At 43.9% G+C, this 21,688-nt stretch overlaps 1 protein-coding gene across 2 annotated transcripts in view; it reads right to left on the minus strand.

Moving 5' to 3' along the window:
• Positions 1–21,688, minus strand: part of APLP1 (amyloid beta precursor like protein 1) — a 36,296-nt gene that overhangs the window by 7,688 nt on the left and 6,920 nt on the right. For both annotated transcript variants that reach the window (XM_073655590.1, XM_073655589.1), the window contains exons 2-8: positions 8,767–8,916; positions 7,753–7,882; positions 7,439–7,551; positions 7,167–7,339; positions 6,774–6,946; positions 986–1,107; positions 806–880 (exon numbers count right to left, since the gene is read on the minus strand). In XM_073655590.1, coding sequence (XP_073511691.1) covers positions 806–880; positions 986–1,107; positions 6,774–6,946; positions 7,167–7,339; positions 7,439–7,551; positions 7,753–7,882; positions 8,767–8,916 — 936 coding nt within the window. The remainder of the gene's footprint in view (positions 1–805; positions 881–985; positions 1,108–6,773; positions 6,947–7,166; positions 7,340–7,438; positions 7,552–7,752; positions 7,883–8,766; positions 8,917–21,688) is intronic.

Genomic DNA, 21,688 nt, shown 5'->3' on the forward strand with positions numbered 1-21,688 from the left:
GGATGAGAAACCGGATTGATGCACAGCACAATGGGCTCCTCTAGATGAGACACCGGATTGATGCACAGCACGGCAGACATAGTACACATCAGAGGCTTAAATACACGGCTCAGCAGACAGTATCACACATGATAGGCCTACATACACAGCTCAGTGGACAGGACATGACACTACAGGCCGCGCAGATCCTGATCACATCATGAATCCTCCATGTTTCTGTGACTGGACAGAAAATGCCGGAGATTCTCAGCCGCAGCTGAAGGGCTTTATCCGGGGAGATGGGGTGACATCCGCCACTCCGTGTAATCAGATCCGCCATTACACAACCTCCCGCCCTCGCGCCGTCTTGTCCCATACTTTGTTTTTATAACACGGGGCGAGCGGATCAGATCGGCTTTCCTGATATCTCCTCTCGCCCCCCGCCACGTTATCTCTCGTGCTCAGCAGTAACACGACCCCCAGATAGAGACTTAAGTGGGACTAAAAGTGATCGCTTTCCCCAGACATTAGGGATTTGCAAAATAAATGACTTTTACATCTGTCTCTCATATCGGTTTTCACTGCTAATGGCTCCAAAACCTGCGGATATTATCATGGGAAAATCCTCCTGTCGCTCCAGAATAATTCATATTTTCTATTCAGTGGACGTGAGAGAGGGGGTGGGGGCAATTAAATATTTATGGCCCAGCCAGCCACATTCTACTTACCTGGTATCTCCATCCGGAGATCAAATTGTTATTAACCCCCACACCCACAAACGATGGTACTCCCATCATCCCTTCAGGCTCCATCCCAGTCCACATACCTCGTTCAGAGCCTGTCGGTCAGACTTGGGTAGATTCTTGGCTTGGTTATCTGCTTCCGCCCACTCCTTCATCACCTGGAAGATGAAGGCTCAATGGTCACTAACATTTATGCCCTTTAATTGATTGGTGGATCAGGACGGCTGCAGAAGTTATATTTTCTGGCTCGACATTTCGCTCACCTCATTGATCTGCTTCATACGTCTTTCCTCCAGCTCCATTTTTGCTCGTAGGAAGTTGGCGTGTTCAGATCCATCCCGCGGAGACTCAAAGTAGATATCCACCCCATCAGTGGGGCGAGAAACTGCGAAATACAAAATATATCCTCTATATTGCTAAAAGAATACCTCCATACTGTGCTTAAAGGGAATCTGTCAGTGGGATCAGCCCTCCTAATCCGTCTATATGGACATGTAGGTCATACAAAGAGGAGTAAAATGACACCTTGATATCTGTGATCCGATGTCTTATTCCAGAGAAATCCACGTTTTTCTTAATATGTAAATGAGCTGTTAAGATCTATGGGTGGAGCATAGGTCTCCCCGACACTCCGCCTGCAGAGTTTATTGTAAATAAAAGGGGGTGCTACTAGTCGGAGACATAAATAACTGACAGTCTGCTCTCCAGATCTACATATCTCACACTGGTAAAGCCTCCTTATAATTAAAATAATCTCTGGAGGTGGAGTCTCTGGAAAATCTATATCCGGCCCATAGATCTTAACTGCTCATTTACATATTAAGAAAAACGTGGATTTCTCTGGTGTAAGACATCAGATAGCATATATCAATGTATCATTTTATTCTTCTTCCTATGACCTACGTGCCCATATAGACAGCATGGGAGGATTGATCCTACTGACAGTTTCCCTTTAAATAATACCACCACACAGTTACTATTTAACGGTACCACCCTCTACCTACATAATACCGCCACACAGTGCTTACATACCAGTACAATATTATGCCTTAATAATACTGTGCGCTGGGCCTATATAATAGTACAATAATGTACCTTAAAACCACCGCCACAAAATTCCTACATAATACTACAATAATGTGCCTTAATCTTACGCCCCGGCATGTTCCTCTCCAGTTCACCACAACCCAGCTCAGTACTACAGTCCCGTTCGCAAGAGACCTTTACTCAACCCGCAGTTCCGAGTATCCTTTCGCTTCTATGGTGCTATACTATGGCCGATACTTATCTTCTCTGTCTCTGACACTCTAGAACTCCCGCCCGGGGCACTCTCTTCGTCTCGCTTTCTCGGTCCCATCTTGGCCTGTTATCTCTCCGAGTTATAAACTCTGGGCCGTACTGCTAGGCATCTTTCCCTGGTCCCGTCTCCGATCGATCAATCACTTTGCTTTTCGGTCACTTCTCTCCTTCTTTCCGCTAGGATCTCGCTATCCTCTCTTATGGTCTCCTCTTACAATAGGGACACCCAAATCATGCAGCACTGCTACTGTCTAGACCTTAGGTCTCCTTCAGACACACACACTGTGCTCTGTCTGATGTTCTCACAGGAAACTGTCTGTCCCTTCACCTTAGCCCTCTCACTCTGGGTTAGTCTCAAACTTAACTCTAACTCTCCCTACCGTCGGACAATACACAATATTAACGCATGTCCCTATTCATATTAAACAATAAAATATTACACTAATTCTTCAAGGGGGAACGTGGGCAATATGTCCATCTCCTAACATTTCCCCCTTCTTTAACCATGGCAGTCCTCGGCCATCTGAAACCTAAAAAACATCAAGACACCCTCCTGCACATAACCTAGACCAGACCAGTTGAGAGAGACACAGACCCAGTCCGACTCTATTAGTACCCCGAGACCACAACCATCCGAATCCTTTTTATTTTTCTCCTAACCCGGCACCAGTCCCTCGGGTTAATTTGGCCCCTCAACATAAAACAGCACAGTCCTTCCTTTTAACTTAAGGGTAGCCCCTCTTTTGTCAAGGGCACAGTCTATTGTCCCCCATCAGTCCGTAGAATGGGTACAGTTTTTTTACTCCACTCCTGTCCTAGACCCGCTGGAATTTTGGCCTTCAGAAACTTAGAACTGTTCCAGACACGAGGGAGAAACTGGCACAACATGGCCTTCTCCAGCTTCTGCCTCCAAAAAAATCTCCTACTTATCCTGGGGAGGTCTCTTCCTCCTCCTTAACTGGGGAACTTGGTGCAAGGGTAAGAGGGGGATTGTCTTGCCCTTCTTACGTCGCCACTATCGCCAATGGAGCCCCAGACATGTGGACATTGGCGAATGCCCCCGGCCATGACCTGGATGACGACCGACCCGTTTACCGGTGAGGCTATTCGCCAACTCCAGTGCTCCATTGTTAAACCTTCAGGCTGACTAGCCTCCATGGCTCTCAAATAAACCTGTGCTCCTGCTGCATTTCAAAGCAAGTGACACTTCCTGGGGAAGCCAGCTGCCTGTAATGCTCAGCCAAGGGACCCACCAGCATGTTCCCGAGTACTGGCTAGTCTTCTCTACTCCATTGAGAGGCCCAGGCCTCTTAAATCACTGATGAGCTGCCGGACCCTTGCTCTTCCCTCCTAGGTCCTTAAGAAACCCGGAGATGAAGACCGCATTTCTCTCTCAGGTTCCTGCATATGGGTGAAGCCATACCACACCAGACAGTCCTCCGTGGGACCAGCCAACCCGAATCTTCTGCACGCCCCTCCTCTCCTTGGGGTGGATGACCTGACTCAGCCATGATCACTTTTATCTCTGTCACCGTACTGTAATCTCCTCGATTTCCAACTGACAAATGATGCCCTCGCTCTTGCCGCTCGGTGTCCTACGACACTGGTCCGCCTCACACTGGGTGGGGTTCTCTTCGGCTCACCATCCCGTTTCTCAGTCTCTTCTGCCCATTTTCTTGAGTCACACCTTACTGAGCAGGCCTTTTCCTTCTACTTTCTTTACTGAAGCGACCAATCCCGCTGTAGGCTGGCACTTCCAATCACGGAGCTCCCTCTGACAGGCATAACCTCTGGAGGGTTGGACAGTTCTTTGCACCCTTTTGTACCTTCTACGCCCATGATGGGCGGGAACTTCTCGTTGTTCTGCGCCACTAACCGCCATTTTAAAGTTCATGCTCGGCAGGATCTTAGACCATGTAAACGGTCGCCATCCTCCATGCAACTTGAGTTTTCCCACATCCCTTTCTTCTTCTGGTTGCAAGACTCGATCCTGCCGACTACACCAAGTGTAACGTGGCAGTAGTCATGGGTGAGGTACTCATCTCTCACGCCCTGGAATGTTACATGAAGGTGGGGGTGCATGGACTTGTGCTATGGGGGCGCTACGCCCTTGCAGGCCACATGTTACTGATGACTTTGGTTGGCCAGCACAAGATGTTGAGGACTTCAATGAGGGAGACCACCAGTCCAAAAATAAACTCTGTTCTTAATGATAACTTTGTGGGAATTGTATACAGTTGATAGCGGGTACATATCTTCATGAACGTTTCCTTCACTATACAGAGCGTTTTCCTCACACAATTTCAATTCCTTCCTCATTATTATTATTACTAGATGATGGCCCGACTCTAACGCATTGGGTATTCTAGAATATGTATGCGGCCGACCGGGCGCGACTAATCAGCAAAGCAGTGTTTAAATGGGTTGTGCACTACTTTAAATTAACCCCCCAATGTATCCCCCCGGAGCCCCTAATGAATTTTGTAATTACGTCATGTTGTCAATACTGCTTGTGACAACATCGCTGACCACGCACAGCCAGCACGTAATTCCCCCGGCTGCAGCCGGATCTTGCTTCCGCTTACATCATGACTATTTGCGGCTGCAGCCAGGTGTCTCCTGTTCCGCGTACCACGGTGAATGACGGACTGTGGGCGGGGTTATCCGGGCGGCCGCGACCAATCAGCAGAGCGGTGTTTAAATTTGGCGCCAATATCGCTGATTGGTCGTGGTCGTGGCCGGCGGCCGCGACCAATCAGCGAACCGTGTTAGTGAGGACCGGGGAGCGGCGCAGCCTGTGCGGGTACTTCCGCTGCGAGCAGCCGGGAGATGACCGGCTAGCGTCGGTCATCTCCCGGCTGCATCGCCGCTGACCTCCATGCGGCTACCGTCGGGAGATCAGCGGCTAGGGCCGCTGATCTCCCGACGGCAAGTGTGAAGGGAGGACCAGGGAGTGGCGCCGCCTAGGCCGCCGGTCGGGGTACTTCTGCTGCGAGCAGCCGGTCATCTCCCGGCTGCATCGCCGCTGACCTCCGTGCGGCAGATGAGCCGCTAACGGTCGCCATCTTGTTCTGAAATCCCGCGTCGCTGATTTCAGAAAAAGGGGGATACATAGATGTGAAAAAGGGGTATACATAGCAGAAACACTTAAAATAATCTTGAATAAAAGAAGTCAGCGACTGGTACAGGAGAAGAGAGGACCCTGCCCGCGAGGGCTCACAATCTACAATCTTTACTCACTTGTTCTCTATCTTCACCGTTCCTCTCTACTTCACCACATCCCAGCTCAGTACTACAGTGCAGTTAGTAAGAGACCTTTACTCAACTCATGGTTGGGCGTCTCATTTCCTTTCTATGGAAATATAGTATGGCCCGTACTCCTCTCTGTCTCTGACGATCTGGAACTCCAGCCTGGGGCACTTTCTTCATCTCACGTTCTCTGTCCCATCTTGGCCGGTTACAGTCTTCGATCTATTACTTCTCTCCTTCTTTCCACTACGATCACGCTATCCTCTCTCATGGTCTCCTCTCACGTTAGGGACACCCAAATCATGCGTCACTGCTACTGTTCAGACCTTAGGTCTACTCCAGACACACGCTAGTCCCTGTCTGACATCCTGACAGGAAACTGTCTCTGTCCCTTCACCGTATCCCCTCCCGCTCTGGGCTAGTCCCAAATTTAACTCTAACTCTCCCTACCATCGAGCAACACACAATATTAACGCATGTCACAATTCAACATTACATTTATTCTTTAAGGGGGAACGTGTCAGTATGGCCATCATCTTATGCCAACATAACAGTAAAATAATGTGCCTTAAAACCACCGATACAGTGCCTACATAATAGCACAATACTCTTCATTAATAACACTGCCACACAGTGCCTACATAATAACATAATACTGTGCATTAATAACACCACCACATAATGCTTACATAATAATGTGACTTAATACTGTACAGTGCCTACATGAAAGTACAACAAATAGTGCCTTAATATTACTGCCATAAAGTGCCTACTTAACAGCACAACAGTGGGCATACATATTAATGAAATATAGTGTCTTAATAATACCGCAACACAGTGTCTAAATAATAGTACAATACTGTGCCTACTCAATAGTACCATTATCTGAACAAATAACAGTGCCACACATTGCCTACTTCCATGCACAGTTCTGTGTCTAAAAAAAAAAACAGTATACAGTGCCTACATAAAACAGTATGATACTAGGCCTAAATGCTGAAATACGGTGTCAGATTAATAGTAAACTATACAGTGCCTAAGTAACACTAATACACTGTGCTTATATATTACTGCCATATGATGAACAAACACGGTGCCAGACAATGCTTAAATAGTACAAAATCGTGAAAGCTAAAATCTTACAGAAGACAGTGCCACAAAATGTTACTACCATATAGTTATTATACAATACTGCCACACAATGCCTAAAAAAATATTACTATATATTGTGTAAACAACACTGCCATACAGTGCCTAAATAATTCCATCATGTAAATGTCTACAGCACAGCACCATTGAATACCTAATGCTTACGTAACAGTACAATAAAGTACTCTAATAATACCACCAAACAGTGCATACATAATAGTACCATACAGTTCCAATATAAAGGACTATACCGAGTCTTAATAATGCCGCAATATGGTGCCTACATTATACCATCTCAGCTTGATATTTGTGATAATGAAAAAAAAGCTGCGTAGGACAATAGTAGCGCCTAACCTTTAACCTCTGGCAGCATTGTTGGTGCGCTGCTGGTGGTCTCCTCCTCTTCTCCATTTCCCACAAAATAATCATCCCATATTGGGGGGTGCTGGTCCTCGCTGGCCCCCGCAGTGTCCTCTCCTCCGTCATCAATGATGTCCACATTATCATCTTCAATCTCAACGTCATCCCTTGTAAAAAAAAAAAAAAAAGTCATAAACAGCGCCCCCTAGGTGTCAGCAATATCACCCCTGCTGGAAGAAAGGAATTGGGTATAGAGGCGAGCATTCTCCATATAACCTCCATAACAGTGCCCACGACTGTCATACACCACGCAGCAGTGTCAGCTCCACACGTGGGCACCGCCATGGGGGCCACACACTCCCCTTGCAGTATTTTCTCATTTCTTACCCTCTGTCGTGGTCCTGTGGCTCCAGCTCAGTGATTGGTTGCCCCCTCGTGGGCTCCGCCTGGTGGGGGGCACGTGTCGGACAGCAGACATACTCTACTCCCCGAAATCTCTCTGGGTGGCACGGCAGCAGCATCCCATAACTGTGCAGATCCAGATCCTCAGCGGCACAGGCCTGCGCAAGGAAAAGACGGAATTGGTCAGTATCCCGCCAGACGGGTCCCGACTATCGAAGCACCCAGGTAATGCACTATGCCAATAGCGGTGGTCTCACCATGCGGGCCGCCTCGTGCCAGTGCTGGTAGCTCTCACAGACGTCCATCTGCTCGCGGTGCAGGAAACGACACTTATCCGGGACCAGTAAAGCGTCGCTGACAAACTCATTCACTGCAAAAGACGAAACGTGGCAATTAAAGGGCCGGCACCCACTTATGGAAAAGTTCTAGAGCTTTCTAAGAGATCCCTGCTTGCTGGCAGTGAACGGACACTCTTGGATCTAAATAAGAATTAAGCTATTGGGGGCGCAGGGCGGCACTACAGGGGGCTTCATATTAACGCCCCCTCGGGGCACCCACCGGTCACACCCACCGAGGCAGAAATACGGGACCACGATGTGCAGCCGACGCTTGCATTCAGGTTTTTGCTTCTGGCACCAGTTTGTCACCGTGACCGGCTGAGCGGCTTCTGTCACCCCCGTAATCTGTAACTCCGGGTACATCTGCGAAAGGAGGGAGAATGAGGAACATCCTAATGGGGGGGAGCAGTACTGTGTGATTCTCTGAGGCACTATCACACATGATAAACTGCTCAGCAGACGGTATCACACAGGAGAGGATTAGATACACGGCTCAGCAGATGGTATCACACAGGAGAGGATTAGATACACGGCTCAGCAGACAGTATCACACAGGATAGGATTAAATACACAGCTCAGCAGACAGTATCACACAGGAGAGGATTAGATACACGGCTCAGTAGACAGTATCACACAGGAGAGGATTAGATACACGGCTCAGCAGACAGTATCACACAGGATAGGATTAGATACACAGCTCAGCAGACAGTATCACACAGGAGAGGATTAGATACACGGCTCAGCAGACAGTATCACACAGGAGAGGATTAGATACACAGCTCAGCAGACAGTATCACACAGGAGAGGATTAGATACACGGCTCAGCAGACAGTATCACACAGGAGAGGATTAGATACACGGCTCAGCAGACAGTATCACACAGGATGGGATTAGATACACGGCTCAGCAGACAGTATCACACAGGATGGGATTAGATACACGGCTCAGCAGACAGTATCACACAGGATAGGATTAGATACACGGCTCAGCAGACAGTATCACACAGGATAGGATTAGATACACGGCTCAGCAGACAGTATCACACAGGAGAGGATTAGATACACTGCTCAGCAGACAGTATCTCACAGGATAGGATTAGATACACAGCTCAGCAGACCATATCACACAGGAAAGGATTAGATACACAGCTCAATAGACAGTATCACACAGGACAGACTAGCATACAAGGGCTCAGCAGTATCTCAGGAGTACCCCTGGTTGGTCAGGGTATCTCAGCCATTCCTCACCTGCCTGCAGTACTGTAGGATTTCCTCGTTGCTTCCAGGGCAGCTGGGTACACCCCGGGGATCGGCCACCCAGTCGCCTCTCATGAGGTCCATATGGAGAGGCACCCGGCCACAGAAGAGCGCCAACTGGGGCCGCCATGCTGCGATGCTCTGCGGACAGAGGAGAGAACAGACATTAATGCATTATCATCTACAGAGCTATAGAAACCATGAAGGCGAGCGATATACGGAGCATCAGGGCTCATACTAATCTGTGAGAAAAAAAAAATCAGATTGTATTTTGACTAATGTTATTCTATGAACTCTGCACTTCACTGACGTCAGAGCGAGCATGAGAACTGTCTAATGGCGCTCGCTCTGACATCAGTGAGGTTAACGGAGTTCATCGGTTATGAACTCTGCTCTCCTTATTCTCATCACCGCTCGGCACTGATGCTGTGCTATCACGCGCAGCTCAGTGTCTCTGCTGAATGTCAGGCTGAACGATTGCATCATGCCTTCATTCAGCAAGGCATCTAGATGTACCAGAGCTAGACTCGTCAAAGGAGAAATGGATAATCTTCTCGTCGGACAGATGAGGAATATGGTGGTTTATTATTTTTCCTTTTTCCCTAATAAATGGGTAAAATAGGGGGGGTGTTTATTTCAATAAAGGAGTCTGTGTTGTTATTTCTATTAAACGACTTTATTCTGGCTGTATATTATTTACAATCTGACTATGGGGTTAGGTCTTATAGACGCCACTCCATTAATAACCCCTGGGCTTGATGCCAGCTACCAATACAAAGCTGACATGAACCCCAACTCTATTACCCCACTTTCCACCGCACCAGGGCAAGTGGGAAGAGCGGAGACTAAGCGCCATAGTTCGCGCATCTTATGGATGTGCCATTTCTGGGGCAGCTGAGAGCTGATGTTTTTAGTCTGGGAGGGGGCCAATATCCATGGCCGTTTCCTAGCCTATTAATAGCAGCCCGCAGCTGTCTGCCTAGCCTTTGCTGGTTATTAATTAATGGGGGGGGGGGGACAACACCATGTCTTTTTTGGAGGGGTTCCCCATTTTTATAACCAGTACAGACTAAGTATACTGCTGTGAGCTGATATTAATAGCCTGGGAAGCTCCATGTTTATTTCCCCCTTCCCAGGCTATAAACATCTGCCCCTGCTGTCTGCTTTCCCTCAGCTGGTTATTAAAATTTCGGGAGACCCCACGCCATTTTTTTTCCTTTCATTTATTACTTAAATACATGTACAGTAAGCTACACACGCACTACAATGATTATATATCTCACTCACATATTTCTATCTATTGAAGAATATTTACTTTGAAAATGATCTTTAAATGAGAGAGAATTACTCTATATAAAAACTGACGGTAAAATCGCAGTGTGCTCACGGCACTCGTCAGACCATCGGACCAAATTTATTAACGCTGATGGGTAGGAGCCCTTACACCGAGTATTACATGGGGTATTATATATTACAATGGGTATTATAGGGCCACAGACGGCCGCCCTTATATTTTAGTATTACTGGGGGTATTATAGGGCCGCAGACGGCCATCCTTATATTTTAGTGTTACATGGGGTATTATAGGGCCGCAGACGGTCGTCCTTATATTTTAGTGTTACATGGGGTATTATAGGGCCGCAGACGGTCGTCCTTATATTTTAGTGTTACATGGGGTATTATAGGGCCGCAGACGGTCGTCCTTATATTTTAGTGTTACATGGGGTATTATAGGGCCGCAGACGTTCGTTCTTATATTTTAGTGTTACATGGGGTATTATAGGGCCGCAGACGGTCGTCCTTATATTTTAGTATTACAGGGGGTATTATAGGGCCGCAGACGACCATCCTTATATTTTATAGTGTTACACTGGGTATTATAGGGCCGCAGACGGGCGTCCTTATATTTTAGTATTACAGGAGGTATTATAGGGCCGCAGACGGCCTTCCTTATATTTTAGTATTACAGGGGATACTATAGGGCCGCAGACAGTTGTCCTTACACTGTGTTCCAAATTATTATGCAAATAATATTTTCTCAGATTTTCCCAAATTACCTATATGAATTGCAGTCATTGTAATTTTCCAGTCAAATAACTATTAGAGTACAGTTGAAAGGTTTTTGTACAAACTGCCTATGATAACAGTATATTTTTTTAAAAATAAAAAACTCAAACTGCACTGAAAATGCATGTTCCAAATTATTATGCACAGCAGAGTTTTCAACCATTTCATTTTAATAAAGAACAAAAAAATGGTCATTTGTGAAGTTATAAGCATTAGCAGATTATTACAAACTGAAATCAAACAGTTTTCAACTCAAAACTTTATTCTAGGTGATGTTACATTTTCACATAGGACCCCTTGTTCGAAAGGAGCTTCTGAACTCTCTCGTCCATTGAATTTGTCAGGTTTTGGATGGTTTCTGCTTCAATTGTTTTGCATGAGGACAGAATACCCTCCCAGAGCTGTTGCTTAGATGTGAACTGCCTCCCGCCATCATAGACACTCCTTTTGATGATGCTCCAGAGGTTCTCAATGGAGTTGAGGTCAGGGGAGCATGGGTGTCACACCAGAAGTTTGTCCCCTTTTATGCCCATATCAGCCAGAGATGCAGATGTTTTATGTGCAGCATGAGACGGGGCATTATCATGCATGAAATGATCTTGCTGTGAAATACACGGTTCTTCTTCTTGAACCATGGCAGGAAGTGCTGTTTGAGAAACTCAACATACATTATGGAGTTCATCTTTACCCCTTCAGGGATCCTAAAGGGGCCGACAATCTCTCTCCCCATGATTCCAGCCCAAAACATTACTCCACCTCCTCCTTGTTGGCGCTGTAGCCGTGTTTGCGTGGGGTGTCCATCAACCAGCCATCCTCCACTCCATCCATCTGGACCATCGAGCGCTATACGGCACTCATCCGCGAACAAAACAGTTTTGAAATCAGTCTTCATGTAATGTTTGGCCCACTGGAGCCGTTTCTGCTTGTGTGAAGTGGATAGAGGAGGTCGACAGGATGGCGTATGCACAGCTGCAAACCTCTGAAGGACCCTGCATCTTGTTGTTCGGGGGACGTTGGAGGCACCAGCAGCTTCAAAAACTTGTCTTCTGCTATGACAAGGCTTTTTTGCCGCTGCTCTTTTAACCTGACGTAATTGCCTGTAGGAAAGAGTCCTCAATTTGCCCTTATCAGCACGCACACGTGTGTACTGTGAATCAGCTACATACTTCTTGATTGCCAAGACACTTCATCCTGATCATCGCACAATGTTGATTGTAGTCATGCCTTGACCTAAACACTCCACAATTTGTTGCTTCTCAGCAGCCGACACATCCTTTTTCTTTCCCATTTTGGCAGAAAATGTAGGCTGCTTAATAATGTGGGACAGCCTTCTTAAGTAGTCTTGCCTTTCATTGGACACACCTGCCAAACTAATTAGCACAGGTGTCTGCAATTGCTTACAGTGATATAAAGAGCCCTGACACACATCACCATCAATGAGTTTAACTGACAAACAAACAAATTCTTCCCTTATCACTCCTAAACACTTTTTGCATAATAATTTGGAACACAGTGTATATTTTAGTGTTACATGGGGTATTATAGGGCCGCAGACCGTTGTCCTTATATTTTAGTATTACATGGAGTCTTATAGGGCCGTAGATGGGCGTCCTTATATTTTAGTATTACAGGGGGTATTATAGGGCCGCAGACGGGCGTCTTTATATTTTAGTATTACAGGGGGTATTATAGGGCCGCAGACGGGCGTCTTTATATTTTAGTATTACAGGGGGTATTATAGGACCGCAGTCGACCATCCTTATATTTTATAGTGTTACACGGGGTATTATAGGGCCGCAGACGGTCGTCCTTATATTTTAGTATTACAGGGGGTATTATAGGGCCGCAGACAATCGTCTTCATATTTTAGTGTTACAGGGGATATTATAGGGCCGCAGACAACCATCCTTATATTTTAGCGTTACACTGGGTATTATAGGGCCGCAGACAGTTGTCCTTATATTTTAGTGTTACATGGGGTATTATAGGGCCGCAGACGGCCATCCTTATATTTTAGTGTTACATGGGGTATTATAGCGCCGCAGACGGCCATCCTTATATTTTAGTGTTACACTGGGCATTATAGGGCCGCAGACGGGCGTCCTTATATTTTAGTATTACAGGGGTTATTATAGGGCCACAGACGGCCATCCTTATATTTTAGTATTACAGGGGGTATTATAGGGCCACAGATGGGCGTCCTTATATTTTAGTATTACATGAGGTATTATAGGGCCACATACGGTTGTCCTTATATTTTAGTATTACATGAAGTATTATAGGGCCGCAGATGGTCGTCCTTATATTTTAGTATTACAGGGGGTATTATAGGGCCGCAGACGGCCGTCCTTATATTTTAGTGTTACATGGGGTATTATAGGGCCGCAGACGGTCGTCCTTCTATTTTAGTATTGCACGGGGGTATTATAGGGCCGTATACGGTTGTCCTTATATCTTACAGGTGGCATTATAGGGCCGCAGACGGCCGTCCTTATATTTTAGTGTTACAGGGGGCATTATAGGGCCGCATACGGCCGTCCTTATATTTTAGTGTTACAGGGGGTATTATAGGGCTGCAGTCGGTTGTCCTTATATTTTAGTATGATATGAGGTATTATAGGGAGGCAGATGGTTGTCCTTATATCTTAGTATTACAGGGGGCATTATAGGGCCGCAGTCGGTTGTCCTTATATTTTAGTATTACATGGCGCATTATAGGGCCGCAATCGGTTGTCCTTATATTTTAGTATTACATGGGGCATTATAGGGCCGCAATCGGTTGTCCTTATATTTTAGTATTACATGGGGCATTATAGGGCCGCAGTCGGTTGTCCTTATATTTTAGTGTTACATGGGGTATTATAGGGCCGCAGACGGTCGTCCTTATATTTTAGTATTACATGGGGTATTATAGGGCCGCATACGGTTGTCCTTATATCTTAGTATTACAGGGGGTATTATAGGGCCGCAGTCGGTTGTCCTTATATGCTCTTTCCCTTAGACATTTCCATAGAAGATGGGGCTGAATGTTTTCCTGTGGGGGCACCACGCTCCTGATTCCAGTCTTTTAGATCGTAATTTCCCTGTGGCGACCCCCTTATCCTCTGCAGCCCCGTGTTTTGTCCCCGCTCTCACCCCTTTGGATTCAGCAGTGATAACTATTACAAGGCTGCTCAGATATTATAGGGATCAAAGCTGCTGAAAACACATACGCGGAGGCTCCTCTGATAGTACTTCCTGGCAGTAGTTTGATGGAAAATTGGCCTCCAGAATACGTTTATATTGACATCTGCTTCTGCAAAGCCACATAAAAATATCTAAAAAAAAATCTCCTATATAAGTGGAATCCTGTGAACGTATTGACGTCGAGGCCAAGAATTATCTGTCCGCAGCCACTTAAAGAAATTGGAAAATGAAAATAATGATTATTGCAGATTAGATGCGGATGGCGGCGACCTAGATTCACGGCACGGCATTATCATAGGAAACAATCATTGTGATGGAGGGAGATAAACTGTTATGTAACAGCAAAAAACGGAGATCAACAGAAAAGCCAAGAGCAGCGGCGATACCTGCCTGATAAATGATGGAGGGTGTGTATACATATATACCTGGGGGCATCACGCAGGATGTGGTCAGGGACCGGAGCCAAGGGTACTGTGAACAGTTTCAGAATGGTGACACTGTATGGCACTATAATGTATACGTTGTATGGCACTATCATGTATACGTAGCATGGCACTATCATGTATACGCAGCATGGCACTATCATGTATACGTAGCATGGCACTGTTATGTGTTCACTGTAATGTACTGTTACGTGTATCTTGTATGGTATCATTATGTGTGCACTGTATAGTACTGTTATGTGTTCACATTATGATGTTATTATGTGTTCACTGTATGGCACTATCATGTATACTTGTATGGCACTATCATGTATACGTTGCATGGCACTGTTATGTGTTCACTGTAATGTACTGTTACGTGTATCTTGTATGGTACTATTATGTGTTCACTGTATGGTATCATTATGTGTTCACTGTATAGTACTGTTATGTGTTCACATTATAGTGCTATTGTGTGTTCACTGTATGGCATCATTATGTTCACACTGTATAGTACTGTTATGTGTTCACATTATGGTGCTATTGTGTGTTCACTGTATGGTACTACCATCTGTACTGTATGCTGACATTATGGCAGTATTATTTGAGGATTATAAGACATTATTATACGCCCCTTTTGAAAAAGCCAGGGCGAAACGGCGTCGTCGGGGTGGTGGCCAGGTAGCAAACTCCAAATCAGCAATAAGTAAGTAAAAACTATGTTTGATCATTGATAATCTAGATTCACTTGGGAGTAGCTGATTCAATGTGTTAGAACTAAAACAAACACAGGCATTTGCATTTTTACTGATTTATGTTCGGACATCTATTGGCACTCTGCACTTTTTAATTATTTTATTTTTTTCTTGCTGCTATCAAAAAGCACTGGCACTTTCAAAATTATTTTAGTATCTTTCTCTTGAACATTTATCAGCAGATTAAAACTTTAGAGCCGAATCTAATTTAGGGAAGAATAATAAACATCCAAAAAACTCCTTTACCTGATGTGCTACCTTTGCTTATTTTATGTATGTTTTCTATTTATTCATAATGAAATTACATTTTTTTGAACAATTAATTTATGCCTCATTTCAATGGAGACATTATGGGCGCTCTGTTAATGTGTTGATGATTATTATATGCAAAGCTGTGGAGTCGGTAAGCCAAACCACCGACTCTGCAGCACAGATTCATCTCAGCTAAAAGTCTAGACCCTTAGATCAGGAATAGGACAGACATTTATAGGACATTTCATAACTTTCCCAAATTCTTATGAAAAAATATTCCCCACAAACTGCATTGAACTACTGCACCCAATTTATTATATATTTTAGGAGTCGGAGTCGGTCCATTTTATACCGACTCCACCAAAATGGGCTCCGACTCAACAGCCCTGGTTATATGTTCACTGTATCACAGTATTATGTAGACATTGCATAACAGTAATATATAGATACTATACACCCTCAGTCAGAGCTACGCACTGTTGATTTCACTGGTGCTGTTATACATGCACTTCGTAGGTCACTGTATAGCACTGTTATTTGGCCACTCTTATGCCAAGTGTATGAGAGTATTGTGTATGGTAGTTTTATATTATTGATACTATACAGCAATATTAGTTACACTTTTGTATACACTATCTGTATGGTCTTAGTATATTGTTATGACACTTCTGTGAGGCAGTACATGACATTTTATAGGCAACATAGAGCAGTGTTATTTAGGTACTGTATGGCAGTGGTGTAGAGGCAGTGTATAGCAGTGGTATTTAGTGTCGTATTTATATGACACTAATATAGAGGTACAATATGGCAATGTTAATTGGGCTCTTAATCTATACATCATTAATATAAAGGCACTATACCGCGCGGTATTATATGGACACTCATATGTTCACCATCTCTGTATAGCGGTTGTATACATGCACTTTATGGGAATTCTTTTTAAGAGGCATTAGACAACAAGCTTATGTGCGCTCTATATTACACAGAGTATGGCAGAATTAAGTGAACAGCGAATGATAGCATTACTTGACAATGAATGGTGCATTAATTAGCGCTATTACGTGGGCACCATATGACATTATGCAAGCCCAGTATCTCAGTATTAAGTAGCACAGTATGGCTGTATAACTAAAGGACATGTGGTGCTATAATTTAGGTGGTATTATAACAGCATTATTTTTGGGTTTCACCTTTCCATACATATATAGAGTGATGTGTTGTCACCACACATTTTCCCATGGATTCTATATCCAAACATGTCCCCTGGGGGGCGCCGTCCTATCACTGGCGCCACAGAAAATCATTGTCAATGTCAATATATATATTTTTTTTGCTTTTGTAGAGTCATATTTTGTTTTGAAGCGCGCTCCCTCCTCCGTATCATTAGTCAGATTCTGATGCGTGAGCGCAATATGGCGGAGGAGGAGGAGGGGGGCATGGTGGTCACGAGATAAGATAACAGCCGTAGATTGTCACGGAGAGTAACAGCAATAGGTAAAAATAGACGGCAGATTATTCCAAGTCCAGACCCTTCCCTGCCGGATGGTGGGACGCGGGGAAATTTATGCGCAACTGTGGCATTTTTTATTTAAATGGCATAGTTGTCCATAACAACCAATCAGGTTCCTTCTTTCAATTTCCAAAGGGCCTCTCCAACATGAGAGCTGGAATCCGATTGGTTGCCATTGGCAATGGCCTCCATTGTGTTTTGCATTATTTATCAAGTCATTTATGTAATTATTGGAGTTAATCATCATTTTTCCAGTATGAAAATAACCGTTTCGCACAAGTTGGAGCCTCCCTCAAGGTCACCGGTGTCAGCCATGTTGTGCAGTGTGAGGTGAGGTGACTAGGCCTCGGCGATACAGCCGCCTTCTCAGGGTCTTATGTCCCCGGCCTGTGCGTTCTCAGCTTCTATCGCTGACTTTCGGAGATAAGCTGCCATGGTAACGGGTTCCCGATGGAGATGTTCTATCTTTCTCTGTTGCCATGACGACCTCTTCCCAAATGGACGTGAAGGCTGATCTGGCTTCCTCATCTTCCCCCGCTCGCTCTCCCCGTCACCTCTCACGTCTCCGGCCCTCCCAGTCCCATATCTGCCTTTTTCATCTCATATTCCTGGGCCTCTCGATTTTCCTCGCTCTCCATGCGCCTTTCATCTCCGTCTCGTATTTACAACATGTTTTTCGAATTTCCTCTGACTGACACCTTTCCACCATCTTATCCCAGGCCTCACTGCGCCTCTCCCTTCTTCCCGTCACATCTGTCGCCTTAACCATAGCCCTATATTTATGCATCATGTCATTCGGCGCGTCCCCCCGGGAAATTAAGTTGCGGTCCCTCAAGAACAGTCTGCTGCTATCCAATTAGGACGCGGAAATTAACACTGGACTGAATCAAAAACAAAACAAACGACCCATCCCCCCTACCACAAAAAAAAAGAAAGAAAAATAGACAAGAAGTTGTAAAATAATATATAAATATACATTTTACAACTTTTTTTTTTATATTACAACTTTTTGGCTATTTAAAAAAAAATAATAATTAAGTAATAATAATAAATAATAATAAATATATACACACACACACACACACACATATATATATAGATAGTGTGTGTACTTTTTTATTATTACTATTATACTGCTGGCATAACCTGGGCATCTTCCTTATATAATTATACCTGTGCAGCTGGTATAACCCGGGCATCTCTTGTATAGAATTATACAGTACAGACCAAAAGTTTGGACACACCTCATTTAAAGATTTTTCTGTATTTTCATGACTATGAAAATTGTACATTCACACTGAAGGCATCAAAACTGTGAATTAACACATGTGGAATTATATACTTAACAAAAAAGAGTGAAACAACCGAAAATATGTCTTATATTCTAGGTTCTTCAAAGTAGCCACATTTTGCTTTGATGACTGCTTTGCATACTCTTGGCATTCTCTTGATGAGCTTCAAGAGGTAGTCACCGGAAATGGTCTTCCAACAATCTTGAAGGAGTTCCCAGAGATGCTTAGCACTTGTTGGCCCTTTTGCCTTCACTCTGCGGTCCAGCTCACCCCAAACCTTCTCGATTGGGTTCAGGTCTGGTGACTGTGGAGGCCAGGTCATCTGGCGTAGCACCCCATCACTCTCCTTCTTGGTCAAATAGCCCTTGCACAGCCTGGAGGTGTGTTTGGGGTCATTGTCCTGTTGAAAAATAAATGATGGTCCAACTAAACGCAAACCGGACCAAGAAGGAGAGTGATGGGGTGCTACGCCAGATGACCTGGCCTCCACAGTCACCGGACCTGAACCCAATCGAGATGGTTTGGGGTGAGCTGAATTTTGTTAATTCATAGTTTTGATGCATTCAGTGTGAATGTACAATTTTCAAAGTCATGAAAATACAGAAAAATCTTTAAATGAGAAGGTGTGTCCAAACTTTTGGTCTGTACTGTATATATATATATATATATATATATATATATATATATATATATATATTATATATATATACACACACACACACACACACACATACAATATAAAAAAAATGAAAACAAAAAAAGATAAAAGTTGTAATAATATAACAATGATAAAAAAAATAACATTTTGAAGATCATTCTACCTTATATGATGTGTAGAAGTATTGCACAAATTATATGTAATTCTAATAAAATAACGCCCCCTTATGACCAAAATAGTGTGAAAAAATCCTAAGAAACTGAAGTTTTATAGTTGGCTACAATCCTTTGCCTGACCAAAGGCTGACTAAGGCAGGTAACTACAATCTATTGCTCTCTGTTATCAGCTGGTCCAGGCTAGGGTGGGACTAAATGTAGTGTTCGTCAATGAGGTGAAAGAAAGGGACTGAAAAATCCTCCCTGTACCCTACACTCATATCTTTGAATTCTCTCAGCCGAATTGCTAATAACTCATAGCTCATAATAACTCACAAGCTCATAATCCTGCTCTTATTTTTTTTTTGTCCACTTGCACCCAGTTTAGTTTGTGACACTTCTTAATATGCAGGAAAAGTGAAATGAATCCTTGGGGGAGGAACATGTGAGTTCTTGGCTCCGCCCCCGCTTATGTCTTATGATCTGCAGCGCCTCGATGATTGTGAAATTTTAAGAAGTCCCCAAAGTATTGGATGATATAGGTGAAATATTACCTTGTTGGTCAGATGGCGAAGGGGGTTATGATTTTGAGGCCATCTCTATACCCCTGACCATCGGGATAAACTGACCAGCTTATAACGCTTCTGTAGTCTAATAAGCTTTAATTGATATAAGCTAATAATGTAGCTCCACTATTACGAGCTGCTTGGCTATGATTTTTTATTTTGTACCCAGTTCTTAAAAAAAAAAAAAAAAATCCTTTGGGGTGGGACAATCCAGTACTCAGCTCCGCCCCTGCTTAAGTTTTATAATTGTGAGGTGCCAAGAAGTCCCAATGAGTGAAAGATAACGGGAGGAGTTATTATTTTGATGTCCTCTCCATACCCCGGAACGCTCTGCCCCATCATTATATTACGTCACTTGTGTCTCCAGAGATAATTCCATCCATATGACCGATATCAGAAGATTTGATTGTAGTATAATGAGCTCCAATTGATATAAGCTTATAATGTGGCTCTACTTCTACAAGCTGCCGGCTTTGATTTTTTTTCTTTTTTACGTGTACGCATTTTAGTTTTGCGCAGGTGATGCAAAATGGATCCTCGGGGGCGGGGCAGTTCAGGGCTCCGCCCCTGATTAGCTCTTATTACCTGCAGCTCAATAATGACTGAGTAATATAGAGAAATCCCAACACTACTGTTGATATGATTGAAGGACTGAGAATGGGGACAAGATAAGGATTTTGAAGGTTCTCTCCACATTCCTAAATATTGAATATGGTCCCTTAAAATAAAAAGATGAAGTCTAAAAGTGTTTGAGTTCTTGCACATTGTCACGACTCCTTTCTGTAGCAGCCGCTTCTCGCCCTCACACAGATCCTTCGCTTCATTCCCCTTTTTACAAGCCTTATAAAGCCTTGAGAGGGTTTTTAATCATTTCTTCTCAGAATTGTTGTGGTTTCATTACATAACCTCAGTGCCCGTCCCGGGCCGCAGCCTGAGAGACTAAACGGGGGATATAAAAGGCGATCTGGCTCAGGGTCAAAATGATGTTATTACTTGGGTCACAAAACACAGGGAAGGATATATTAAGTGATAAGCGGCGCCGGCGGAGGAGGAAAACGCTGCATGCAGCAGCAGTTTAGTGACTGTGATGAGCTTAACGTCAACCATTTCTATTCTTGTGTCCCATGCGGTCAGAAAAATAAATATTTAAAAATTGTTTTCGATCTGGAAACTGTCAGCAAGCTGCTGTTGGCAGATCTGCAATAAAGATCCGAATGTAACATTTTTTTCTTACTGTGTGGAACCTGTCAGCAAGCTGTTGTCAGATTGGTATAAATAAATAATTCTATATATATATATATATATATATATATATATATATATATATATATATATATATATATATATATATATATATATATATATATATATATATATATATATACACACACACACACACACAGTCGGGAAAATAAGTATTTGATACTCTCCCGATTTTGCACATTTTCCCACCTACACAGAAGAATGGAGAGGTCTGTAATTTCACTTGTGAGAGACAGAATCTAAAAAAAAAAAATCCAGAAAATCACATTGTATGATTTTTACATAATTAATTAATTAGCATTTTTTTGCATGAAATAAGTATTTGATACAATAGAAAAACAGAACTTAATATTTAGTCCAGAAACCTTTGTTACAATTACAGAGGTCAGACGTTTCCTGCAGTTCTTGACCAGGTTTGCACACACTGCAGCTGGGATTTTGGCCCCCTCCTCCATACAGATCTTCTCCAGATCTTTCAGGTTTCAAGGCTGTCTCTGGGCAACATAGAGTTTCAGCTCCCTCCAAAGATTTTCTATTGGGTTCAGGTCTGGAGACTGGCTAGGTCACTCCAGGACCATGAAATGCTTCTTACAGAGCCACTCCTTAGTTGCCCTGGCTGTGTGTTTCGGGTCATTGTCATGCTGGAAGACCCAGCCATGACTCATCTTCAATGCTCTTACTGAGGGAAGGAGGTTGTTGGCCAAAATCTCACTATACATGACCCCATCCATCCTCCCTTCAACACGGAGCAGTCGTCCTGTCCCCATTGCAGAAAAGCACCCCCAAA

This window comes from Phyllobates terribilis, unplaced genomic scaffold (assembly GCF_046119375.1).
Source record: "Phyllobates terribilis strain yellow unplaced genomic scaffold, ASM4611937v1 Scaffold_12__6_contigs__length_324123572, whole genome shotgun sequence".
In the NCBI taxonomy this organism is placed as follows: domain Eukaryota; kingdom Metazoa; phylum Chordata; class Amphibia; order Anura; family Dendrobatidae; genus Phyllobates; species Phyllobates terribilis.